This window comes from Seriola dumerili, unplaced genomic scaffold (assembly GCF_002260705.1).
Source record: "Seriola dumerili isolate Sdu_G_001 unplaced genomic scaffold, Sdu_1.0 BDQW01000035.1, whole genome shotgun sequence".
In the NCBI taxonomy this organism is placed as follows: Eukaryota; Metazoa; Chordata; class Actinopteri; order Carangiformes; family Carangidae; genus Seriola; species Seriola dumerili.
Window position 1 is genome coordinate 2,955,327 of NW_019174290.1, and position 27,345 is coordinate 2,982,671.

Consider the following 27,345-nt stretch of genomic DNA (forward strand, 5'->3'; position numbering starts at 1 on the left):
CTGTTTATACCAAATTCATTGCCCACCTATGTCATGAAAAATCAAAATAGTAAGATCAGACATTTTATGCGTCTTTTTATGTGGCAGCAGTGAAAATGAGTAATTGACAAAATTTGTTGTGTTGTATCAGATAGAGACCAGTTAGATTCAAAATATGATCATTTGTTTTTCCTGGGCAACTATCATGTTTTCCCCAAATGATGTACAAATGGCTTCACATAGTGCATGTAGCTGCTGTGAATGGGGAAAAAAGAGCATGTCCCCTGAATATAACACTACAATTCAAAACACCACATTACCAGCTTGATAGAATATATTGACTCCATCATTATCAGTCACAGGTCTTTTAATAGCTGTTCTCAAACTCTGCCAGAACCTGGCAACCTGGTTGTCATCATCAGGCCACTCCAAGTACGTCCTGGAGTTCATGACTCTCCGCAGCTTACAGAACTTTTCTGGGATGGTGTTTTTGTCAATGGGCTCCAACAGAATCAGAACAACTGTGTCGTCGTTTTGGTCAAACAATCTGAAATGGGTGTAGTCCAGCTCGTACTTGCACCATTCACTCCTGACAAAATGCTGAGAAAGGATGAAGAGTGTTTTGTGACTCTTCTCAATGGCGTCCATGATGTTGTCTATAATCCATCCCCCAGGTACAAAGTCTCTTTTGTGAAGGCAGAGTCGGAAAGGGGGCTCGCACTGCTCGAGCTCAGGAACCAGATGGGCTTCCACCCAACCAGAGTCCATCTCACTGTAGGACACAAAGGCGTCATACTCAAGCTCTCCCCTTTTTAACTTTGGCTTTCTCTTAGCTTTCAGATAGGCCAAAGTCATCTTTATATACCACACAACACTGTACTTGTGACACAAATGTAAGAAGAGCAGAAACATTACCAGGATGCCTGAGCAGAGTAAAGAAAAAGATAACGCCCTGTGGCACTCAAACACTGATAACCTCACGTCTGCCACACTCTTTCCTCTCACAGCATCAGGGGAGTCACAGATGTACAATGTGAACTCGTCTCTAATTCTGACTCGATGTTTCACCAAGTCACTTGTCATGAACGCTACAAATTCACATGAACAGACGTACGTGTTAGCAGCAGCCTCCAGCCTCTTCAGATTTTTATAGTCATTTAGATTATTACCGCTGAATGTCTGCAAGTCGTTGTTTTGAATGGAGATGGATTCAAGACGAGGGTATAAACTACTATCAGGCAAACTACCAATCTTGTTGCCGGAGATGTATAACTCTGTGAGAAAGGGTAGCTTGATGTTGAACACGCTTAATTTATTGTCTGATAGGTCAAGGATGTGTAAACTTTCTGGCAGGCAAGAGGTCACCTTTGTTAAATGTGTTGATGAAAGGTTTAAGAATCTAAGATTTGGCGGCCACTTACAAGTCTCAGGTATTCTGTGAAACACATTTCCACTCATGTCAATGTTTTTTAGATTTTCTAGTTTGGTGAAGAGCTGGCTGTTGATTAACCGTAGGTCATTTCTGCTGATATTGATGGTTTGCAGACTCCAAAGGACACCTTTGCCGTCACACATCATTTCTCTCAGCGTGAGATCACTGAAAATGTTGTCACTGATATCCAAATACTCCAGCTGTGAGAAATCAGCTGAGGATTCACAGGGAATGGCGAACAACTTGGAGTTTAGCAGTGACACCCTTCGCACCACTTTCAGTAGTGGCTCCAAGAAAGTGATGGCTGGAAAATTGTAGAACTGAGGGACTTCCACGTTTTTTATGACAACAACCTCCAAACGGTACTTGTCTGGAATTGATGTAAAGTGACTCAGAGATGTTAAAAAAAATGTTGTATCTTCAAGTGCCAACATAGTTATATTAGAGTCTGGTAGCAAATTTAGAAGTGCTATACAAGCTGCAACTGTCATGGTAACATTTTTAAAAATAAGACCTGTAGTTCCACGGTTGTAGGCTACTTTAAATGGGGAGATTTGATACTCTAAAAGGAGCCATGTGTCAGTGAAAGTCAGTGTTGTGTTTGGGTGTACGACATCAGATACTACATCAATTACAAGCTTTAGATTTGTCATAAAAGGACCATTCAAACCAAGTGTCACATGGCTAATAGGCCCAATTTCTCTCAAACCTCCTATTGCATACTGCAGTAGATTTTTCCCATCAAAAAACAGCTCTTCAAGACCACTAAGACCTGAAAAGTCATTTTTCCTGACAGACTGAAGCTGAGGTCCTCCAAAATGTAGGGTCTTTAATTTCTTCAGTGGTTGGAACAGATTGCCTTGACCCAATGTTACGTATTTGTTTCCCAAAAGATTCAAGTACCGAAGGGTAGAAAGGTTCTTAAACCATCCAGCAGACAACGTATCCAGTTGATTTAAAGACAGGTCCAGTTTCTCCAGATTTATCAGCGGGTCAAATGCTTGTTCCTGGATTGTTTTGATGTTGTTGCTAGTCATGATCAAAGACCTTAAACTGGCATAAGCAAGAAAATCATCTTTTAGTATCGTCGTCAGTCTGTTAAAAGAGATGTCGAGTTCAGTGATGAGCTTTGAGGGGGCTGCGGGGACTTTCTGCAGGTTTTGTCCTGAGCAGTTACATGATGTTTGTTCACACATGTGACACTGCGGTGTGGAGAGTGAAAAGCTTTGATGCATTAGCAGAAGGATAAACATGAGCGACGTCAGGATTTTCATCTTGACTTCCTGTAAAAAACAAATGAAAAGAAAACCAACCATCAGGCCTTTTCTTCCAAACTGTTGTGCAAAGTAATTTGGCAATAAACAAGCCAAGACACATGGTAGCAACTCCATTTAGCTGTGGTGCTTTGAGCTAAATGCTAACATCAGCATGCTAACATGCTTGAAATGACAACGCTAAAATGCTGATAATGAGCGGTTGACCATGACTGCCATTTGAATTTAACACAATGACTAATGCTAATATTGGCTAATTAGCTCGAAACACAAACAGCTGAGGCTGATGGAAATGTTTTTAGTTTTGCAGATATTTGGCCATATACCAAAGTAGTGGACAAATTACAATTTTGACTTTGAAGTTAGGGGATCATGAAAGTCATTACTACAATTAATCGTGTGGGGAGCATAAATGTCTGAACCAAATTTAATGGCAACAAGTCCAAAAGCTGTCGAGACATTTCACTCAAAATCTCAAATATCAACCTCATGGTGGTGCTAGAGTCAATGTTCGTGGAACACCAAAGTCATTAGGGATTCATCTTCTGGGGACATTGAATGTCTGCACAAAATTTGGTGCCAGTCCATCCAGGAGCTGTTGAGATATGTCAGTCTGAACCAAATCAGTGGACTAATCAACATTGCCATCCCTAGATCGATGCAGCTACCATGACCTGTGGTTAATGAGCTGACATGTTCATATTTATCAAACTAACCCTACACAATCTGATGTAAATATTTAAAATGAAAATGAAGATTGTGTGTAAAACAAATGATTACTAAGCTCCTTTGGGTAGGAAGTCCCCCACAGAGAAAGGCCATCATTTTTCTTGGAAACACTTGCATTTAATATTCTGTTTCACTATAATATACGCTTTTTTCACAGCAAACATTTTGACTTGTCAGAGTAGGAAAAGCACAGGTATAACATTATTGTGTTCCAGTGAGCCAGCTTGAACAGTGCAAGGACAGATTCTTGTAAATATCAAACATTTAAAATTAAGTTTGTGTTTTAACTGACAAGATACTGCATTTATCTATCTTAGTTCATTCTTTGAACAAATAACTCAAGTTCAGTAAGCCTCACTGTTAAGACTGTCACATTAATTTAAAATGACAAACTGTCCGATTACTAGAAATGAATGCACATCTGCCACCTAATCAGAATTGAGAAATCTGTGGCCATGGTATGAAATCGATTAATAAACTGATAAATTAAGAAAAAAAACATTAATTATTATTTAAATTTGCATTTAAAACTTAATGCTACTTAATATCGTTTAAAGAATAATCCTTTGGGACAGCCCTAGCGGTCAATAAGCAGGAGGTAATGACAAATTTCAAACCAACACAAATAAATATAGTGAAACAAGTGATGTTTATTCATCATTTCCCCTTTAAATTTTTGTATAACGCAGCCACATCTAAAAGTGCATAAAATACAATTCAAGAACTGTAATTGAACTGAGGTAGAAGCAATACTTTTTCACTTCTGAAATATAAGAATAAACATTTTTGTCTTATGTAACTCATTAAAAGGTTTATATCAGTAACTTTGTAAAAGTAACTTTCGAAACAAAACAACACGCTACAATGTGGGTTACCTGGAGTGTTGCATTCACTGTCTGAAGTACTGTAGGGATTTCGAGATATTCTCGCAAAATGTGTTTTTCTCTGTTTTTTTTTTTTTCTTCTTCTTTTTTTGTCTGAACCACGAGCTGGGCCACTCGGGTATTGCGTCTGGGCCGCATGTGGCCCGCGGGCCGCCAATTGAATAGGCCTGGCCTACAGCATCTTCACTTTAATAATCAATGTTTATCGTAGGAACAGACAGCTGCCGCTAACGTATTGGGCCTCACAGTAGTTGTAGAGTTTCTCATGTGACTTCCACACAAACACACACTATTCTCCACCATAACAGACATTCTCCCCATTGCTACAGTCTGCTGAGCATCTAGAGCCAGAGAAGGAGAAAGCGGACCGGTGGGCCAACGTTACACTAAAAGCTAACCAACCTTCACCTCGACGGGCTTCCCTGCAATAAAACTGGACTGAATTGAGTTCATTAGGTTTTTACTCTCTCTCTCAGTCACTCTCTCAGTCGCACGCACGCACGCACGCACGCACGCGCGCGCACACACACACACACACACACACACACACACACACACACACACACACACACACACACACACACACACACACCACACACACAGAGACTTCTACTATCACAGACTATTTCCATATCGATATTATCAGCAACCTTGTTTCAAGTGATTAACAGGCACGTCTGGAGGGACTGCGAGCGAGCAGAACTGCCGCTTATGTTTATATAACGTTAATGGGTTCACAGTAATGTTACTAGTAGTTGTGAGTTTTAGAGGACTGGGATGATTACAATTTCGGGAAACTCTGCTGCCTTAACTTACCTTCAAAACAAGTATCTGCTCTCCGGACCTTCTCCACCGTGTGTGTAAGCACTGTGCATGCACAGCTTTCACTGCTGATTGGCTGTTACCGTGGCTCTGCTTGTAACCAATCAGATGGTGCTGTGGGTGGGACAATGCTGGAGACAGAGCAGTGACAGCAGACAGAGAGGCGCGGCTGCATCAGAGCCAAAACAACCCAGTTTTAAATTGATCTCTTATAAGAGATATAAATTGGACGGCCGATATATCGGCCGTCCAATTTAAAAAAAGGCTGATGCCTATATACGTCAAAATGCTGAATATCGGCGCCGATAATCGGCCCGGCCGATAATCGGTCGATCCCTAGTTTGGTAGGCTTCATAGTTCACTTGTGTACAGCTTCAAGTTCTTGAGGTGGATCAGCACCTACAACAAACGAAACCCCTTCTCCTGTCAGTAACGCTGAATGGGCTCTATATATATCTCTGCTGAAAACGATGAAAATGTTAAAGTGAATGCATCTCTACAGTCAATGACGGGAAAAACAAATCAGACTCATTTATGTCAAATGCACCAGTTCGAATCTTGCACAGGGAAAGTGGAACCGATGGATGTGCAGTGTTCAAATAGTAGAGCTGCAACTAGTGCATATAGCACCCTGTTTTTTCAACAGGGCCTCAGACGGGTGGTGTCACAAGATTATCTATCTGTCAATCTTTGGTAGGATTTCTTGCTAGACTGTTAATCTTCTAAAATATATGTATTATCTGGAACAGACTACTAATCTGATATCTCTTATTTTCCCCAAATGAAAACCTACAGTACATACCTCACAGTGTACAGCTCATTTGGATAGTTATACGTAATAGGTCAGTATGGGAGCTGATACCTACTCAGTCCATAGTTTACAACGAGATATCTGGAAAACTAACAGCCAGATTGGCATTAAATTTGCTCTTGATATTTCACAAAGAATGAATCTGAAAACAATTACAAATGTCCACACCTAAGTACTAATCACTAGTAGTACTAACAAACTATCTCAGGCTTTAAAAGGGAGCAGTTTATTATTTTTTTTATTTTTTTTTATTGTATTATGTCTTTTGGCTTGTGGCTCTGACAATTGATTCAAATGATCAAATTATAAATTATGTAAATTATGTTAATCAAAAAAGACTGAAATGTTCAAGTAGAAAACCTTTTTTTTTTTTATTTTCCATGATCAAAACTGCAAAACATCTAGAAAAATATACAACAAAAGGGTTAACCTTTCACAACATTTAACATTTGAAAATGGGAACATAAAAGAAAAGGAATATTCACATTTTCCCCAATAATGATAAAAGAACATTCACTTTTATTTCCTTTCTTTTACATATCAATGGTTTATATGTTTGCCATTATTGTTAAGGTCTGCTGTTTTGTTTTTGTTTTGTTTTACTTTAAACATCTCCACAGTAGCCAGAGTCGTTGGAGAGCTGTGAGTTGGAGCTGCGGTTGGAAGAAGAGTTCCATATGTCCAGGTTCATGTGTGGGCCGAATGGGTTGAAGCTGGAGTACTGGATCGGTCTGCAGGTCACCTCTGGCTCCCGGCTGAAGGGAGAGTGAGGAGGGGTGATGGGGGACACGGGGGACATCGGGGCTGATCGCTCAGGTTGGAAGTGGCTCTGGTAGGGCTCGCTCTGAGGCGTCCAGATGGATCCAAACAGGCTGGACATGGGGGAGAGGCTGCGGGTACCCGAGAAGTATGGCTGTAAAGGATGAAAAGAGGGGAAGCATGAACTCTGCAGCTACTTCTCTGAGCTTTAGTTTGTGTGTTCAGGTGCTACTGTGCACAGCTGTCTAAAGATGCTGTCTCCCAATACTATACTTCCGTGAGATTTCCAAACCTTACCTGTAACTGTGCTCTGCTACCATTGTGCGTTCGGCTGTCTGCTCCCTGCGGTGGTGACCTGGCTGTCATTTCACGGTTTTTAAATCTCATCTCTCCTTTTCAGCATAAAGAAAATTACCTTCCTGCTCTAGTAAAGACCCCCATCCTCAGCAAAAAATGTAACCTCTTCAGGTGTCATAGCAACTAGCAGTTAAGACGCTTGCTATGTAAATGCAATATCCCCTGTTTTTGACGACAGCTGGGGAGCTTTGTTGAGTGTCAGACGCCTCTCACGGGCAAAAATACCAAAAAAATTAAGGTTATCCCTTCAAGAAATATTTCAGCTATATATATCGTCATAGTTGAAAATCTTAATATAAAAATAATAAAGCCTTGATTTACTGCCTTACATACTTGACTCAATGATTCAAGGGTCGCAGAAATACTTTTCTGCCTGTTGTCAGGATGACAACTGCAAGTCGTAAAACAAATAACAACTTGCTGCATGCAATGTGTAACACTTATAATCTAGAAATGTATTTTACTGTGCAGTCATTTTCCACAAGATGCAATTCCTTTTTGTTTGATGTCTGTTTTTGAATGTCATTACGCAATTTTCTACAATTATTACCTCACTTCATTAGCTTTAAGCACAGCAGATACTTTTTATACTTTTATGGCCAATATTTGAGTAGAAATGTATAAATTTAACAAAATAAAATAAATATTAAAAAGAAATAAATAATAAATGCGTTGTTTAAAAATACTGATAATATATCAGCCAGTTAAGGTAAGCATCCATTTATTTTGGTTAAAAATTGAGGGCTTTCTACTGATGATGTATATTTTACAATAAATCAATAAACCGCTGTTCATAAAAACGAAAAAACAACAAAAATTTTAAAACCAGATTTGAAAATAAATTATTCTATAATTACCATTTAAAATGCAACTGCAGCAACCAAGTATTAAAATAACAATCAAAAAAAATAATCGAAGGTACATTTGCAGTTTGTAAAATATTTATGTAATGCAATTTCTTTTTGCATGTGTAATATCTACCAACATGCACACCAATACCAGTTAACCTGTGATAAGACAATAGTCTAATAGTTTAAATTCCGAGTTACGTTGAAAAGAATGGCACGTGAAGTGCATGCAACAGTGTGCAAGATGAAGGACAATGACAGCTGTGTAAAAAGGAGAAGCAGAGGAATTTATAAAAAAAAACCCACTTTCTGTAAGACTGAGTCTAAAAACACATGCACTTGTTCCTCATTTCTATAGAGTGAAGTGATGAAGTGAAGTTCAAGAGCTAATAACTGCCTCTAAAAGATACACGAGTCAAAACAAAGAAGACGTCATACTGTGGTTCCACTGTGATCACAATCAGTAACAGTAGTGTGAGAAACTGCAATTACTCATCGTTTCCCCATATTCTCGCCCCATTTAGTGCTTATAATATGGTAACTCATAACATTTTGTGTTATTTCATACTGTGTTCCAATTATTTGAGATATATATGTATATGTATAAATTATATCATGACATTTTATTCACCCACTGCATTTATTTTTTCATTTCAAGACTTTAAGCACATCCTGTACATCTATATTTAAATGCAAATGTCCTCTAGTTGGGGAAATTTCTCTGAGTGTTATATTCTTGTGGTTTATATAAAGTAAGTCCAGAGTTGGGGAATATCAATCATAAGAATATTTCTACTTCATTTCACTCAGCTAAAAGTTCCTTCAAAATTATCAATAAAATGCCGCCAGTAAGACCAGCAAACAACATTTTACCTGCATCACAACAAAGTAGAGAAAAAAATTAGTCGATTAATTAATTTGAACCAATTTCCATAATCCAATAGTTTTAGCTATTTCTTAAGTAAAAGTGCCAAATATTTTCATTTCTGCAGCTTCTCAAATGTGAAGATATTCTGTGTTACACATGACTTAATATCTTTGAATTCTGGACCTTTATTGGGCAAAACAAGACATCTGATGTATTTTTGATGTAACTTATTTCAGGGCTGCAGCTCATTCTTTCATCCTCGAGTGCAGTGTAGCTGTGGTGTTTCTGGTTTAACAGCACCACGCAGGTGACAGGTGACTCTACATGTTTGTGTGCTCTGAAAGAAGTCACAGCATACAAAAGGGGATAAAAGTAGTGGGTACAAACGGGTGTTGGGTTTACCGATGCTGATCGGAGCCGGAGCCAATAAATACTCATGTCTACTGCAGATTCATTGGACCCGGGTGTGAATGCTGATTGTACCCTTTTCCACTGCCGACAAAAGCCTGATATTAGGGAGTTTTTTAACCAGTGTAAAAGGGGCTTTAGTCTGAGGTATGTATTGTGAGTTGTCACCTTGCTGCCCACACAGGCTGCTGTGTCCCAGGTTGATGGCGATTCCTGAGGCTGTTCCTCATTCCAGCTGGTCTGATTGCTATGTGTGTTCTGGCCCTCCTGCCCAGGGAAACCACTGGGAAATGTTCCATTACCTACAAAATGATTACAACAAACAAATGCTGAGCTTGAATCCACAGAAACCTTAAGGATGAAATGTCAACACCTGTTGCAGTAAATTTCAAGTGATTTAATTCCAGACCATTTATTTCCTTTTCATCAAAATTAAAAATTATATGAAGTGTAATATGAATATAAAACGTGCTTCAAGTTCAAGTAAACTGCACATTATGAGCTTGTACCTATGTAGTTGGCTTCCTCACAGTAGGTGTAGGGACTGTTGCAATGGCTGTTGGAATTACTCCAAGTAAACCTGCAGGAAACAAGGAAACACCTTATGAAATAGGGACATTAATAGGGACAGATAAAACTGTAACACTGATGTACAGAAACACAGAGATAGAGACTGCTGCAGCACTGGGAAGGTAATTATTCAAACTATAAACTAGTATCAGCACCACGTCAGGACAGATCTATGTGCTAACTAATGAAGTTATTTTAAGCAGTAAGGGATACTGTTCAAACAGAGGGGTTAAGTTGCATCATAGTGATTGTTAGTCAGTTTTCAGATGAATACAGACATTTACCACAGCCACTCTGATTTAGGAGATTAACATTAGGAAATTCCATTAAATTTATTCTGTTAATTTTGTCACAAACGGACCAAAGATTTTCTGTCCAGTTGATCTTATTATGCTTCTTCAAAGATGCAACTGATTTTTTTGGCACTTGGGGGCAGATACAGAGCCTGACATAATGTTACTGTGGCCAGTGTTGGCAAATAATTTCCTACATTTGCTTCATGTAGGCATATAGCGCCATTAGAAATTATGTGGGGTTATATATCTGTCCATCTGACAAATACAAGTTAAATACTGTCTCTCATTAGGTCAATTCTGTCTCCAACTCCTAAAAAAAAGTATCTTAGATTGCAAAATGTTCAACTGCTGTTTTGTGCTGTATTTGTGACTAGGAACAACCCATTTTATATTACAGACAGATATTTAATTTACTGTTGAAATAAAAACATGAGTGGAGCTTTAACTAACATGCATTCAAACACCTACCCATTGTATGAGCTGGTGGGTGCTGGCTGAGGTATGTAGGGCAGCGCCTCAGTGGTGTTGTATCTGAACTCATTGGTGAGGGGTATGGATGGAGCCGACCACGTCTCTTCAGGCAAATACTGACCGGTCAGGTCTAAGGAAGAACCCATCAATTTCCCATTAGAAATTAGAAGTAATGCTAGAGTCTGTTAGTTGAAGAAGTTTTAAATTTTGCTTAACCTTAAAAAACACAGCAAGTATGCATTTGTTATGAATGCCTTTACCCATGTTCCTGTCCACTCCTGCAGCAACAGCAGCAAAACTCGGGGCAAAGGAGGAGGCTGTGGGATCTGGGCTTTGGCACAAGTCTTTACGGTACAAACTGTTCATGCTGAACAGAGAGAAGGCAAAGGTTACAAGTCAAACAGGGATTGGATGAAAAAAACTGTTCACAGTCGTCTCTCAGACAACAGTGGCCTGACCATGGTGACAAGTGGATAGATGTTAATAATAGACACACTAATAGAATTGATATAAAATTTTCCTCTGCAACTCTACAATACATACTGTATATTGCACTATATTACATATATACCAAATTACCTACATTTCTATTTAACTTAATAGTGCTCAATACAATCCATGACAATTCAAAATGTTGTCCACATTAAAACACAGACGAACAAGTATTAATCTTTAGCTGACAATTGCTAACAAACCCTAAGGTAAGAGCATGTTTCTGCCGTGGCTCATACAATCATCAGTCTGTCCCGAGTGTGTGTGTGTGTGTGTTTGTGTTTGATCTAGTACCTCAGAGCCTTGTAGTTTGTATTCATGGTCTGGTAGCAGTCTCTCTCTACTGGGTAGACACTGTACTGCATGGAGTCCCCTGTAAAAACAAAACGTGTCAACATTTGGCAAATCATAATTCTTATTGATGATTTGTTTCTGTGTATTTTTTTTTTGGTTATGCACCTGATTGTGGGAAAATTATGAAACTTTTTGCATAGAATAATGTACCTATAAAGTAAAAAGAGGATATTACTGCAGTTCTTATATTACTTGATAATGTAGTGCACAAGTGCTCCATACTTTTTCTGGATGAGGTAGTGCAGGCGTGTGTCCGGGCACTAGGGTCCTTGTCTCCCTCCATGCTGCTGGTGCTGCTCCAGCTGCCCCAGCTCCCTCTGCTGGCCCTCACACTGCCTGATGAGCTGCCGGAGTCTGAACCTGACTCACACACACCACCGCCACGCCTCTCTGTAGGACACTTTCTTCGAGTGCGGGCAGGACACACACCTATAACAAATCAACAAAAGCCAGAAACATTAAAATCAATTATTCAGTTGTGCTTGAATTGGGAATGCTACAGAGAACTGTGACAGGTCAATTCTTCCCACCGTTTTGTTTGAGGGGGCTCTCAGCAATATTTCCAGGCTTTAGTGCTTCTGACTTGAAGGTGTTGCAGCAGCGGTTCCTGTTGCGGGTTCCGGTGATGTTACGGTCCCCTGTTTTCCAATCAGGCTCTTTCTCCCTCTCTGGCATCACTATCACATTGTGGTCAGGAGCACTAGTGCAGTAATCACACAAACATAACAAATTTTATCTTACTGTTACATGCTTGATAACACAGTATGTCATATTTAGTTTCATTGACAGAACGTAACGTAGCTCTTTATTCATCTTTAAATAGCAAGACCAGTATCATGGTATTTTACTATGAAATATCAGAATTAATGTTGAGTGATTCATAGATGAAAATATAGGTAAATCGTGGTCTACCTGGAGATATTTTCTGTCTTCCTGCGACTCCTCTTTCCCTTATTATTCCCTGGTGCAGTGCCAGTCTCTGTGCTCGGTGCATTCTTTTTCTGGCCTTTGCCGTCGTCTCTCAGCTGGAGTGGTTAAAACCATAAAGTGATGATGGTTAGTTTTTCATAGGGACCCATTAGATTGTACTGTTTGCAATAGATATTGATATTATAAATTACCTCTAGTTCAGAACTGTCCCTTTTCTCAGAGTCGATCTTCTCTGCATAGTGCTCAGTGCAGCTCTTCTCTACAGGACTGCACACTAACAGGCCTGGTCTAGGTCCTGGGCCCAATGTGATGTTATCTGGGAAACCAGCAGGCATTTCCATGGGAAACATAACTGCTGGCACTCTATCTTCTATAGTTCTGTTGGGGTCTTCTTTAAAGTCTGCGGATATCTTTTTATCCAGCTCACTGATGAAAGCTGGTTCATTGTTGTTGCAGACATCAGGGTCTGGGGTCAGGGGGGCATCTGGAGTCAGGTCTTCGTGTTCTTCATCCATTGTCACAGCACCAGCTGCTGCGGACGAGCTGGACTTGTATTTGGTGTAATAAAGTGAAACCTTGTGTTTCTTTTGTGGTTGGGATGGGGTAGTTGAGGAGCCTTTCTTCGAGGATTGAGGACGTGGGGCGGGGCTGTTGGCCAAAGCTGGAGAGCCACGCCCCTTACCTTTATCAGAGGTGGTACAGGTGTCCACATAGCTCTTACAACTTCCCTTTGTTTTACTGTATGAATGAGACACAAAAAGATATCTTGAAGTGTTTCAACACCAGAAAAAATCCATGTGCAGTGTTTGACTTTGTGCAAACAGTAAACAGTCAATGAAGTGTGCAGGGAAACAACTGAAAAGAACACTGGACATACTTTACTCCATTGGGTGTGATATTGTTGAAGGAGCCGTTCTCCCGGGACAGGACAGAGTTGTGGTTGCTTCTGATGCTGGGTGTGGAGAAGTCATTCAGGATATAATGAGCCTGACGGAAGGCCATCAGACACACACCAAACAGTGAGAAGCTGCAAAGAACAGAAATACAAAAATTATTAGAAGATTTGAACTACAAAAAAACTTATTGCTGTGATTAGTTTAACAAGGATTAGAATGATCTCTTTCTAACAATCTGTCATCATTTTTGACACGCACCTGCTCTCTACTCATTTCTGATCAGAGATCAACACAACTTTTACATGATCTGTGTGTTTGTTATTGTGTTCAGAATGGAACGTAACAGGACCAGTGACAGAAGGTGTAAACTTAGGGCCTATATTCTCTCCATATTATCACATTAATTGATGCTGAATTTCTCAATGGGGAGAGGATTTTCATTTCAGTTGTTCATTAAACAAGTCTAGGCTATTAAAATGTTTGTGGGGGAGATCCTTTAATGAAATAACCACTTAGAAGATACTAACCATGTGAAGATGAGGGTAATCACCCAGAAGGTTTCCTCCCAGCTTGGGCCAGGAACTACCTGAGCGCAGAGAGGCAACATGTGGTGGGGCAGCGTCACATTGAGGGTGAAAGGAAAAGAGGTGCCACGAGATGTCACCAGAGTGAGGTCCCGGATAACCCAGGACGAGGTGAAGTCTGGGGTGAACCTGAGGAGAGAGACATGTAGAGACAATGAGAGAGGATAAAACAATAATAATGATAAAACTTTAGAACTTTTCTTAAAGGACCAGTGTGTAGAATTGTGTTGTGTTTTTGTTAACTTAGAATCAGCCTTTCTTATCTCGCCATGTTGCACCACCACTTTTCTTCATAAGGGATAAACCGAACACTGGCTCTAGAGAGGGCCTTTTGCATTTTTACATTAACTGAATCCCACCATTGGTTCTCCCACACGCTTGCAAAGGAAGGGATGAGGGAAGAGGTATTCAGTTGTTTGCAATCTCACCAATAGATGTCACTAAATCCTAAAACACATGAGCTTAGCAGGCCAGAGATGTAGTTTGGAGCTGAATCAGTTAATGCCTTATATGTGATTAACAGAATTTTGAACTGTATCCTTTAAGCAACAGGTATCCAATGAAGGGATATGAAAATTGGGGTATGGTGCTCTCTTCTTGTAGTTCCAGTTAAGAGTCTAGCAGCATTAATTGTAACTGACTTACTGGTGTAATATATACCAAGTACTAAAGATATTACATGTCAACATAATCTAAATATATATATATATATATATATATAAGCAAGGCAGATATTAAAAAAGTTATAAACAACAAAGCTGGCTAAAATTGCACTTACGCGATGGTGATCTCAGAGGAAGTGTTGTGGTCAAGGCTGAAGGAGCGACACTGCAGCACCTCAAAGCCGAATCCTTGACACTTATATCCATTTATATTCATTGACATGACTGTCAGAGGAAGCTCTCCTGCATTTTCCACCTTGAAACTTTTTCTGATGGCGAAAAGCGGCTTGTTGGTGCGCAGACCTAGGAGTGACGTATAGTAACGTTTTAGCCATTTGTGAAGTGAATACTTACTTCTAAAGTTAAAGACAACATTACTTAACAGTACTTTATCTACATTGAATGTAAATGTCAATCTCACCATCACGACACTCCATTAGAGTTGACTGAGGAACGTTGAAGCGCAGGGAGGCTCCCAGGCCGGGTAGTTTGCCTCCGACTCTGAGCAGCTCTTTCGCTCCATGGCCTTGCACTGTCATCATGTCGAACACTGTCAGGTTGTTCCTGAAAAACAGTTAAGAACACACACAAACTAAAGCTTTGATTCACACCTTAAAAAAAGAGAGGTATGACTTAACATTAGACTGAAAGCAGTTTCATTTTTTACCTTCTTTTAAGTTTATTCTTCAGTTTCAGATTTTATGTTTTTTCCATGTACAAAATTCAAGAATAACAGTCAGATTTTCAGTTTCAGCCAGTTAACTGTCTTATTGAAGTGGGTTGTGACACACTTTCTACAGCATCTTTATAGGAAAGCAAATGGCTTAAAAATAGCAGGCGACAAAATTAACCATAAATGCAAACTGTCTCTTAAGAAGCTTTAAATCTTACGCTATCACAAAAACTAAACACCATATACTGTATATTCAAAAGCTATGGACATACTCATCCTATTAATATGAATCAGTACCTGATAATAAGAATGGTAGTGGTGGGTTTGTGTTCAGAGGGAGTGAAGACCACAGCGACCTCTCTGGCCTCCCAGGGCTGCAGCAGCAGACGGAGGACACCCTCTCGTGTTATGTCTTCCACATTCTCACCTGCCTGAACGCACGCACAGAGAGAAGTGGGGAAAATTAGCAGGGGAGTCAACATAGGCAAGACTGAAGCATTTCAAGAATACCAGTGTTGTCCATGTGTTTAATGAATCGCTGAAGTTAGATAAGGATTAGATCCTGTAAGCCAAAATACTATGAGTAAATACTAAAAGATTAAACTGTGCCACAACTTTATTTCCCAAGAGTGTTTTAAGGGATTTACCTTTGGTGGAGAACCCAACAGAGAAAACTCTGTGGTGCTGATGTTGACAGAGAGGGGGCTGATATTAAACCTGACAAAGAAAACAATTTAAGAAATTAACTAAAGCAATGTGCTGGAGCATCATGGCACAAAAGAGTTAAAGCAGAAAATATGTTTCAATAGAATCATTCCCTGTGACATAAAACATTTACTGTTCTCTGCGTACCATTTGGTTAGGAGGTCCAGAGCCTGTAAAGGTGCTGGGTACAGGGAGAGGATTCGAATCTCTACAGAAACCACTGAAGAGGAAGGATTCTTCAGCATGAAAGTCTTCACCTGAATTGTGAAAACACTTCTTCTATTAGACAAATGTCACAGGTTTTAAGTCTATCTTCAAAAAATCCATTCCAATTCCAATCAAACCATCATTCACAATCTTTAAGGGTTGCCCACCTTGCTCTCATTGACGGGTGTAGCACCAAAATCCAGAGCAGTGGATGTGTCTACAGGTAGTCTGGGCCACCTGAGAGTACAAAAGGATTCACATGATTAAAGATGTTAATGATGCGTTATGACCAACTACAAGGCTCACAATGGCATAAAAAGGAAAGCAGTGTGCTGCATCTAAGACGGACCTGCAAGGGAGTTTGTCTTTGTGGTTCTGCCATCGAGAACAGAGTTCAGCAGCCAGTTTGCTGTCTACATCCCAGGACGAGGGGAAAAAGTCTGGGAGAAGAGAACGCTGCCACTCTGAATGGGCTGTTGTAAAAGAGAAAAAAGTTAATTATTGAACAATAAAAAAATCAGATTATGACTTTTTCTCTCACACATGGGATTATAAAATGCTTGTCTCACCTGTTTCAGACAATCTGAGTGGGCAAGGTCGCCCACACTCTCGTTCTGCCTCAAACACCACTTCCTCATGCTGTGAGAATGAACACATTATCAATTACAAAATCTGATCTTGATCTCTGATCCCAAATCTGACATACTACTAACTATCCGCAAGAGCTGCCCGCTTACCTTGGAAGGAGTAGAGTGAAAGTAGAGGGGGATGTGTAGGGCTGAGCCCAGGCTGGTATCTAGACTCAGAGTGGACAGCTGATTGACAGGCAGGGCCTTGCTGAGCAGCTGTAGGGTCAAAATCCGCCAGCAGCCCTGGGGAACTGTCAGTGGACCGCTGAAGTTCGTCATCTGACAGACAGGGGGCAGCAGAGACATTAGTGTCAAATTCTGTCCTGAATTTGGCATTCATATGATAAATGGCTGGAACCATAGAATGAAACATCAGAATGTTTGCTAATCATCATTTTATCAATATACAATTAGACCTGCTTCCTATCATTACACGAAGCAGTGGTGCATACCTTCATTACTCCCTGCAGTTTCTGTGAGAGGCTGGCATTCATCACAGTGAGGGGCAGGAGGAGAGGGTTTGTCAGCCACAGATCCACCTGGTCTGCATCTCTTTGTTTCACATGGAACAGGCTGAATAAATCCCCCCATGGTCCATTTGCAGAAAGGAACAACAAAATAACGTTAAAATTACAGAATGACTCCTTTAATCTGTATCAAATGTTAATGACACTTCATTAGTGTTTAAACAATTGCTGTCATGGACTTATCCTAATGATGAGAAACACAATAAATATGTGTACTTCCCTTGCTATAACTGCAGTGTGTTCAAACAAAAGGACAAAAAGCTTTACTTTAATTCTAATGGTGTCTTAGGACAACTACAGAGCAAAATGGCAAAGGGTCTCCACATTACCTGTGCGTGATATGTAGCCCAGGGAAGCTGTAGCTTGTACTGTTTCCCAGAATTTTTAAACTGATATGACTTACACATTTCCTTCCATGGCCTGGCAATGAACCTGACAACAGATAAACCTCATTGGTCAAACATTTCAACACATTTGGGTCAAATGAAATTGCACTTTGAGAGGAGATTATTGGGAATGAAAGGACTATTCACCTCTGCAGGCTAGGGTAGCCACTTCAGTAAAGTTTTTTGCTTCTGGTTTCAGAGGAACCTGATTGAATTCCAGGCTAGCCTCCACTTTTGACAGCACCTGCATTTCCTGTGGAGGTAAAAACATCTTGTCAAAGCCTAAATAATGCTACCTAGAGGGTATGATGAAAAAAAGAAAAAAACTCACCTTTATGTAGAGCTTCTTGCCTCCAGAATTTAACATATAAACTCCTATTTTTGGTTCCCCTGCAGGAAACAGAAAAATCAACAGATAAATAGTAACAGAGCACATATGCACAGTATTGTAAGTACTGATAAGTTTACACGGTTATATGTGAACCTGATATATTTGCAAATCTATCTATCCATCTACTGCTATGGTAAGATTTCGCTTACATTCTTTGAGTCATGAGAATTTGCTGAAACCTGCTTACCAAACCAGACACAGATTTCCTTAGAAAGGAAATTACAAATGACATCCCTGTTCGCATAACCAGTTTGACAGAACATTATAACAAGTCAAGTCACAGTCTGCTGTCTGCTACTGACAGAAAGTCTAACACCGAATGTAAAAGCAGTATGACATGTGTTTAGAAACACAAATTTGGTTCACTTATATGGCTAAAAGACAAAGCCTTTGTGAGTGCTCACTCCAAAACCATTGAAAGTAAACCAATGATGTGGAGGAACATACTGTGTAGTGGTTTATTTCATTTGTTCTTTGATCTTCAGCCTATGTGCTACTTTGTAAAGTGAGACCAGGAAAGTGGAACTAATGTCTCCTCATATTTCTCTGATGCCTCTCATCTGACAGTTCTTTCAAAACAATAACACCAACACATCATTTTTTCCCATGAGTCAAAGTAAACAAGTCAAACAAAAGGAAAAAGCAGCCACAGGAACTGCAGTAACTTCATTAGGTTTAGACCTTACATCAATGTGTAAACATATTTTGATCCCTTGAACTTTTGCTATGATAGCGGTCCACCACAGAAAGTTTGACAGATAAGATTTTGACTGAAGTACTTTGACTCGAGGCTGACAAAGCAGAAATTTGCTAGAGTGCTTGGATGTTTCTCTCTCCATACTGAAATGGTATTTATGACAGACAATCAGTCATAATCAGACTGTATGGTTTCCTTTAGTAATGCTGTGCAGTGCAGCACACTGTCACGTTCCCATAGTGAATTTGCCTCCAGACAGTGGGTCAGAAAGGTCATAGACACCTACCTACTGCAGCCTCTCCATCAGTGGGGGCCACCAGCAGCACCAGAATGTGCTCAATGACGTAAGGCTTGAGCTTGTCCAGGTCAGTGGGCCGGTCTCCACGCGCCGACAGATTAATCTGCAGACTGAGGCGCTCCTCACTCTGGAGGCAGGACCCCTGGGACGGGACAGGAAAGGCATACCAGTCATGCACCAAACAGATTCAGATAAGAAATAAAAAAGACAAACAGCGGAACAATGAGAAGCTGAAAGCTGAAGAGTCATGTTGATAGACAAAAGGACAATCCGGATGTAATGTGGAGGGAAAGAATGTATGAATTTTATAAATTATCAAGTTTTTGAGGGGACAGTGGAAAGAAAATCAGTGATAGTGGAAAAATTATTTTCTTTGCTGTTGACCAACTGTTACTGTACTTCAACAGACAGAAACAAGCGGGCAGTAACGTACTACTACCACCCACCCTATGACTAACACCCTCTTGAAACGGACAGATCAGCAGTGGGACAGTGCAAATCTTACTGCAAACTGGGGCTCGCCTCAGTGGGTGATTCACCACTTGACGACCTGTAGACAGACGCCCTGGCTTGGTGCCACCAAGGCTCAAGGACTGCAATAGCAAAGCTAATCCCTTGAAATCAAGGCTGCTGCTAACTTCCTGCAAGGCTCATTTAATCTGTGGGCAGAATCGACACTGACCAATGGCCAGTTCACAATTTTGCGAGAGGAGTCCTGAAAAAGAACTGAGGAGCAGGTGTTGATCTTGGATACGAGCCGAAGATCACAGCTGGGACACTCATGCAACAGAATGTATGGATGATTTCAGTTTGTACAATTATGACTATATAGTTAGGTTGTCCACAGGCATCTCTTGCATCATGAGTATTGCACCACAAAACCACTGAGAGACCTGCGTCAATTATAGTCTCTTGAGAAAGCAATTAAAAGTCTGGCAGGAAATCTCACCCTCCTCGGGGGTTCTTGAGAAAACAGAAGGTGCTCAGATGACGAGCCCGGCTGTCTGTTGAAGTTTTAGACTAGCTGGCCTTCTGCTCAGAGGACATGGGCATGACTAGAGCAATGATAAAGACTCAGCTCCATTTTTGCAAAGTACGAACAAAGTGAAAATGTAATGTAATGATGTAATAACATATCATAAAAACATGTATGTGGTCAACTGCCCTTCTTCTCTCAAAGTCCGCCCCATGTCAACTGAAAAACCACTGTCTGCAAATTCAAGCATGTGCATTTTTAATGATCCATTCAAGGACTTTACAACATTTGGCAATGTGAACTACTGAGAAAGATCTGAGGCAAAGAAGTACCTGAGGATTGTTGAACAAGCTCTTCGGTAAGCTGCACTCCAGGAGCAGACCCAGTATAGTGATGTTGGAGGTATCTTCCTGCAGGAGGCAACACGATCAGGGATTAAATGGCTTAATATGAACATTAAAATCTATTTTATATGTGCTACAATGCATTTCAGTAATCAGTCAGGCTTGGCTGAATTCTGGTGGGACAGTGCACTACACATTATAGCAATTAAATACTTCAACAGAGCAGCTTTTTTGTTTGGTTGCTTAAAGAACAACATAAAAGGAGCAGTATAATTCCACCTCAAAACACACCTCTTCAAACTTGCCTATTCTGTTTGACTCTATGCAGTCATATTTATTTTATGCAATTATATTTATTATAACTTATTTTGTATTTTTTGCCTGTTGGATTATTGTCTGTTGCCACTGTATATTTGATTTCTCATACTGTGTGTTATAAGGTGTTCTTGAGTGCCTTGAAAGCCAACTATAAGTAAAATGTATTACTATTATCATTAATGACTGTCTCCACTCACAGACCCACAAACACAGACCAAAGAATAACTGAGGGCCTTGTGACTGTAAATGTCTGCAGTCTTTAAACATGGTTTAAATATTGTCCAGGTAATAACCAATTCCAATGCTGATGATGGTAGACTTTGCAGCCTATATATAAGCCTATATGTGACAAGCATAAAAGGTACTGAAAAGGGTAGGTAAGAAATATGTGTTATATGAAGTAGAAATGCAAAGAAGAAAAACTAACACAATATATATTTTTAGAGCAAGTGGACCAACATGGTGCTGAACCCCAGAAGGATGAGAAGTGTGCTGTATACGTGGAGGATGTTTTTTTTTAACCATATGTTAAAACATGGGGAGCTCATTCAGAGGGAAAAAAGCTGCATGTAGCATAGGCAGTAGCGGTTTTGAGAGATTGTGAGTGCTACAGCCTCTCTGCACTTGGCCAAGCTGACATTTTGCAACTGCCACCCCACTTCCTGTTGTGGAGGCAGGATCCCTCTCAGATAACTTGTCACACACTTTCACTGCCTTTGCTCGTTTCTAAAACTGCACTAATTTGTCATTGCTGTTCAGTGTTTTTTTTTTGTTTTGTTTTTACACACGTTTCTGAAATGTGCATAAAAATGAAAGATTATACAAAGCTCATAATTTCAAATTGAGTTTTTATGGTTATACTCTACATGCAAATATTTAAATTTTTAACCATGAAAAAAAAAGAAAAACATTTTGTGGGATTATTCATGCTGACTTGAACACACATTCAGTAATTTCACCACAACAAGTGCTTGTAAGTGTGTATCACAAAGCCCCTGTGTGTATGTATGCAGCCGTTTCTTTATCAGGGCTGGCAGGAAAGGGGAAATCAGCTGCTTCCAATGATGAGCCCTTATTCACTTATCTGTATGACATGCACAAGCCAATCCACAGACACTTAAACACATACCTGAGTTTGGGTCAGCTTAATGCTCTGGATGTGAGGGAATACTAGCAGACTATCCTTTCTTTGGACAGACTTTAATGAACCCCGGTTAACTCCCACACCAAATACCTGGAAAAAGAACAGTTAACATTAATAACATTAATAAGGATTCTCCACACTGTGTGCATTATATTGAGTCCAGGCAGTCAACAAGCAAACAAAAGAGCAGTGTCATTCAGTGGACCTGAACTGAACTTTTGAAACAGTTTGTAACATGGTTGTTAAGATTTTGTGGTTATAAATAAAAAGAAATACTCCACAAGGTGACTTGGCAAGTAATGCACCACCACAAAGGATAGCATTTTTAGACTTTTGGAGTTTGGACAAAAAAGGGAACAAATGGACATGTAATATTGAAAGTGAAAAAAATACACATGAAAGATCTGTGTTGTTGGGCTCATAAAAAACTAGTAAACATGTAAAGGGAGTGGCACTGTTGGAGGTTGTACAAAAGAGTTCAAGTGTCTATATGCCTGGACGTGTTTGCCATTAATAAGTACATATCATACGTACTGTCATGCAGGTTTAATATGCCATGTACAAAATTCACAGCTACACTTAACAAACATTTCTAAGGCTTTTGGAGTAAACCTCTGTGGGTAATTCTTTTTCTCAATCCAGCTTCCAATGTACAATTTAAGTAAATGGAGATCAGATAAACTCTCAAGTGGCTAAAGTTGTAGCAAAACCAGTTAGGGTGGAACAACAAGACAGACTCAGGGACTGGAGTGGGAATATGTCCGTTTAATTCATGTCAATGCACATTTCCAGACCATATTCTTATTCTCTGGTAGCACACTGCACAAACATGGGTCAACTAAGGTCAAGGAAAACCAAAATTTAAAATGCAGTAATAAAATCTGCAAGAACAGAAGCACTGCTTGTGTGGGTGTTTTTTTTAGCTTGAGGCATTAGTGAAGTACTGAATCGATTGATTTTCATAAGAAACGACAACTACACCTTTTTTTGTCAAGTGTCTACTAGTTTGACAGTGACCTACTTGTGAACATTTTTAGTTATTTTTTTGAACAAAGGTCCGACATCATTTGCATGATCAAATTCCTAACAGCATAAACAATAGAGTTTTTGACATCCTTTGTTTATGAGCATGAGCATGTGGGATGAAAAGAAGAAACAAATATTATGGATGCTGGCAAAGTTCTGAGCAGCAGTCTGGTTTGCTGCTATTTTGGATTATAATTATTTAAGGAAAAACAAAGTTTGATATGACTAATGCTGTTGGTAAACTCATATTGTGATAAAATAACAAACTTTCACTCTACTATCTGGAGAGGAAAGTTGAGGAAGAAGAAGGACCACATGCATTACAATGGGGGTTTCACCCCAACAGTCTGAGACTATACAGCAGGAGGTGTATTCATGGAACTGACCTGGTATGACAGCAGCCCATGGGCCGATGTGTTTATAAATAATGTGTTTTCTACATTGCCCTCCTCAGACGGGAGGAAAATTAGTTTAAAAGATGCCTTCCCTCTGGGCGGGATCACCTAGGACAGAGAGGAAATGTGAGACATTAATTTATTACAATAAGATACAAAAATTAACTTTTGAATGTCTTGTGCATCGACTGGTGTACACATATGGACACTTACTCTTCTGTGAAAGGAAGGTATGTAAAAATGCCTGCTGGATGTAAACATTGACAGCAGTGTCACAGGAACTTCCTGGCTGGGGTTGTGTATATATATGGTTTCAGCTCTTGGCAGCCCCAGCGGTCTGTAAAGACAGAACAGCATCGTAAATAACTTGGCTCTCCACTGAGCACCATGGCCAGCTGAGAAAGGTACACACCAAAATTTAAGGGCACTTAACTGTTCACTACACAATTATATAAAGTATGAGTTAGCTTATTCATGAGTCCTCTAAAGAGCCTCTATTAAATCCTTCTGCTGCCCATTTAACCCATTAGAACTGGAGTGATTGTGGTGGTTACTGTTTTTTTTGTTTGTTTTGTTTTTAAATGCAACATTTATAGTAGTTAACTTAGTAGTCAACTTCCATTGGCACATCTATGGTCAAAATGTTAATTTTACATGATGCCACATACTGCAAGCAACATTTCTCCATGTTACATGATCATAAGTTTACGGTCATATCAAAACCAAACAAGAATATTGTAGCCCTCTTTTTATACTGTGGTGTGTGTTACACTGCAAACTAACATAGCAACAGAACTAGCATCTTATTTTTTAAGTGACATTTAGTTGAGCAAAACTAGGAAACAGTTTCACATATTAAATTTTTTTGTTTATATATAGGTTAGATGAAACTTAAAAGTCTGTGTTTACACATGAGAGCATTCCTAGTAATTTGAAAATAAGATATGCATGTTTTGCATTCTGTCAATATAGGGAAGCTGTAAGAGGAAAATAAACCCTTCATCTGTGTGTTAACAGATGGGTGACAAGTATATCTTGGGAAGGCCCTGGTGTCAGAAGTAAAACCACATATACAAATATGGACATAAGAAAGGCTATGAAAAGGCTGTGTGTTGCAAACCCAGAGAGCTCAAAGATTACCTCTCTGGGTTTGGACATTTCTGCAGTGACATGTTGCCACTTAACATTTTTTACCTGGTGAAAATAAACTATGGCTACCAATTCATTTCCGTCAACCTGCCCTTTCCACATTCAATTAAATTTAATTGAATTCAATTGATCATTTAATTATATTTCCAATTTACTTAAAAGACACATTTCTGTTTATAACCTAAGCTTCTGGGGGCCGAGTTCTCACACATGAAATATGTGTGAGAGCACAGCCATTTAAAAATGCACCCATATTCATAAAGGATGTTGAATTAAACATGTATGACTGACAAAGGTGGGGTGTGAAGTACTTTGATGAAGCTACATTACAAACTGACTGGGCTTGCATAATGCAAAGTGTGTACGTGACTTAATGTAATTATAGTTTTATTCCTTTAGATACACAGGGGAGGGTAGTAACAATAACAGGAGCCTCTATGCAATATAATGCAATCCAATATGACAGGCTTGCAATAAATACAACCACTTTGAAATTCTATTCAGAAATAGTTGCGTCTGTGCCAGAGAGGTGCTGGTTCATCTTTATGTTATACTAGATGGTAAATTTCATGTTGATGTTTTGTATTTGTAAGAGTATTAGCTTTTTGGACTGGAGCACTTGACCTACATAGTAAGTTACATAAGCTACACCACATATCGACCATTTTGGAGATAACCAAGATTTTTATGGTGATATCTAGATTTTCCTGAAGTGGAAAATACTAGAATATAAAATACTTGTAAAAATGCTGACCATGCACACTGATAATTATCAAAATATGGTCTATAAACAACAAATTACCACAAGTACAATTTTACAACAGTTTTTTTTTTAACAATTTAAATTGACTTCTTTAATTTTTTTGTGGAACAAGAGTTCCTCATCTTCATTGCATGTTTCATTTCTCTGCATATTCAGATTTGTGCACTTAAGAATACAAAATGAAAGTTATTGTCGTAGTTGTAGTAGTATTGTAGTTGTTGTAATTCAGGACAGCCAATTCCAGGTGAGAAAAAAAACACAGCAACTTAATCCTCAATATAACTTTACCTACAAGTGTTTTAAGTCTACAACATATTTTCAGATTCTTGACATCTTCATTTGAGTTGCTGTCAAACCTCAACCGAAGCATCTTTCACTTCCTGTTTGTCTGTGAGTGTTTGACTTTCATTTTAAGTAACTGAACAGCATGCTTAACAGAATTTTAATCAGAAGGTAGAGCGGTATAATTATAGTTTCTACCATTTCTTTGTGGCTATCAAAATTAACTCTGCAGTTCCTGTTTGATCACACACACACACACACACACACACACACACACACACACACACAAAAAGACACCACACACACACACACACACCATACACTACACACAGACACACACACACACACACACACAAAAGGAAACCATAGGCCAAATGTGAGGAACTTCGGTTATATTCCTGTTCATATTAAGTACGAATTCCCTGAAACAAATATATTTCTGTATCCAAATATTAATACAATTCTAGTTTTATGGTTAGGTGACTGCTTCCTGCATTCCAAATGTATGATATAAAATATCAGAAAATAGATGTTGCTTGTGACTGTTTGTTTTTAACAGGGGCAGTGGGGACTGCTGTCCAACCCCAGCATCTAATATTCAGACTGTTTTGGGAGTATGGAGGCAAACAGTAATGTCCTTAACTGCTTTGACTGAGGTCAACCATCCCCAGTATGTGCCTGGACGCTGGGAAAGAGAGCTTACTGCCATACTTGGATATCCTGTATGTTTTTTCACACTGAAGGGCTTGCTTTATGAGCTCTTCCCTTTCTCTAGCCTTCATCACAGTCACAGGTCACCTGGTCTTTACCTCAGGTTTAATTAAGTCTGTGGAGTTTTCCCACATCATTCAAATCTGAGAGATGGCGAAATGAAGTACATTTTGTCCTTGTGTGGGGTGTTTAAAAAAGGTTTCATAATTTTAAGTAGAAACTGAATAACATCTATGCTTGTTAAGACACGTCATATTAAACCAAGAAGTGAGAGCAGTACTTACTGCGTCCCGAACTCCATTGCAGGGGGCTGAAAATGCAAGGGCCTCCCATTCTCCCGTGTATATGGAGAGGAGCTGGTGAAGAGAAGAAAATCAAAATAGAAAAAACATTAGGCCAAAGGACAATGCTTTTATTCAATCAGTTTCACTAGAAAAGTAAAACATGCGATCATCTATGTTTGTACATTTTACGAACAACTGTGGACAAGAACACGGTGTCTCCTTTCCAACAGAGCATGTGACAGTTCACAGGGATGAATTAACAGTTAAAGCTATTACACCTTCAGGCTGCTTCACAAACCATCTAATTCCACACCTAACAAAGGGACCAGTACCAGCAAAGGAATCTGATAGCCATCACGCAAAGAGGTGAGGCAAGGAGAGGAAGAATCATAATTTAAATGAAGCAATAGCATATAAAAATAATCAAACATCACTGAAAGTTGCAACAAGACAAAACATGGCTTAACTGTTAATAACACCACATTTGACACACTGACTTACATTGAACAAAACATCACATATACTTCAATATAACAATATTACACAGTGCTCTGTATAATTGGGGTATTTTGGAAGAGGTTGCACACCTCCTAAACAATCATTCAGGACCTTTAACAGCAAAATCAATACACAGTATTTTAAAAAGGTCTATACCTGGAGCATTTTTCTTGTTATGCCTATGTATTAAATCTCAAATCAGACAAATTTCCAAAAGCTTGGCATAACTAAATGATATCCTCACTACAAAATAACAGTTACCATCAAACAAAGTAAAAATAAGGCTTTGATCAAAGATCTTCTTGAAGTGTTCAGAGCCTGTGTAAAGTGGGAGTTTACTATGAATAAGACCCAAAAACGGTTTGACACCTTCAACTCTTTCGAGACAAGATCGTGGTCCTAAATAAATGAATATCAGTCATTTTCTCCACGATACAATTTTTGTAATAATGTTCTATGTATTCACAGGTAGAACTTTACATAATCATCTTTTGCTGTAGAGTTCAGCAAAATCAC

General features: G+C 39.3%; 2 protein-coding genes across 2 annotated transcripts in view; both read right to left on the reverse strand.

The window, feature by feature from the left end:
- Nucleotides 1–213: 213 nt before the first annotated feature.
- Nucleotides 214–5,160, reverse strand: tlr2 (toll like receptor 2). Its single transcript, XM_022738168.1, has 2 exons — nt 5,115–5,160; nt 214–2,694 (listed from the first exon to the last, which is right to left on the reverse strand). Exon 2 carries the CDS (start codon nt 2,683–2,685, stop codon nt 283–285), a length of 2,403 nt encoding a protein of 800 aa, XP_022593889.1. The 5' UTR covers nt 2,686–2,694; nt 5,115–5,160; the 3' UTR covers nt 214–282.
- A 1,233-nt stretch (nt 5,161–6,393) lies between these two features.
- The window catches only part of tmem131l (transmembrane 131 like), a 32,928-nt gene continuing 11,976 nt past the window's right edge, over nt 6,394–27,345 (reverse strand). The window contains exons 4-34 of the mRNA XM_022738319.1: nt 26,332–26,403; nt 23,356–23,479; nt 23,134–23,250; nt 21,707–21,811; nt 20,248–20,325; nt 18,928–19,081; nt 17,885–17,943; nt 17,701–17,806; nt 17,497–17,599; nt 17,093–17,213; nt 16,749–16,919; nt 16,581–16,650; nt 16,361–16,484; nt 16,179–16,248; nt 15,952–16,061; nt 15,747–15,816; nt 15,397–15,530; nt 14,848–14,990; nt 14,543–14,729; nt 13,708–13,893; nt 13,162–13,311; nt 12,476–13,022; nt 12,267–12,379; nt 11,885–12,054; nt 11,577–11,783; nt 11,295–11,373; nt 10,769–10,875; nt 10,506–10,638; nt 9,681–9,751; nt 9,340–9,473; nt 6,394–6,844 (exon numbers count right to left, since the gene is read on the reverse strand). Of these exons, the coding sequence (XP_022594040.1) occupies nt 6,536–6,844; nt 9,340–9,473; nt 9,681–9,751; nt 10,506–10,638; nt 10,769–10,875; nt 11,295–11,373; nt 11,577–11,783; nt 11,885–12,054; nt 12,267–12,379; nt 12,476–13,022; nt 13,162–13,311; nt 13,708–13,893; nt 14,543–14,729; nt 14,848–14,990; nt 15,397–15,530; nt 15,747–15,816; nt 15,952–16,061; nt 16,179–16,248; nt 16,361–16,484; nt 16,581–16,650; nt 16,749–16,919; nt 17,093–17,213; nt 17,497–17,599; nt 17,701–17,806; nt 17,885–17,943; nt 18,928–19,081; nt 20,248–20,325; nt 21,707–21,811; nt 23,134–23,250; nt 23,356–23,479; nt 26,332–26,403 (4,324 nt within the window). The 3' untranslated portion in view covers nt 6,394–6,535. The remainder of the gene's footprint in view (nt 6,845–9,339; nt 9,474–9,680; nt 9,752–10,505; nt 10,639–10,768; nt 10,876–11,294; nt 11,374–11,576; nt 11,784–11,884; nt 12,055–12,266; nt 12,380–12,475; nt 13,023–13,161; nt 13,312–13,707; nt 13,894–14,542; nt 14,730–14,847; nt 14,991–15,396; nt 15,531–15,746; nt 15,817–15,951; nt 16,062–16,178; nt 16,249–16,360; nt 16,485–16,580; nt 16,651–16,748; nt 16,920–17,092; nt 17,214–17,496; nt 17,600–17,700; nt 17,807–17,884; nt 17,944–18,927; nt 19,082–20,247; nt 20,326–21,706; nt 21,812–23,133; nt 23,251–23,355; nt 23,480–26,331; nt 26,404–27,345) is intronic.

What these genes read in the sequence shown, in the direction of transcription:
- tlr2 (XM_022738168.1), bottom strand. Translation starts at nt 2,685, where the DNA reads ATGAAAATCCTGACGTCGCTCATGTTTATCCTTCTGCTAATGCATCAA.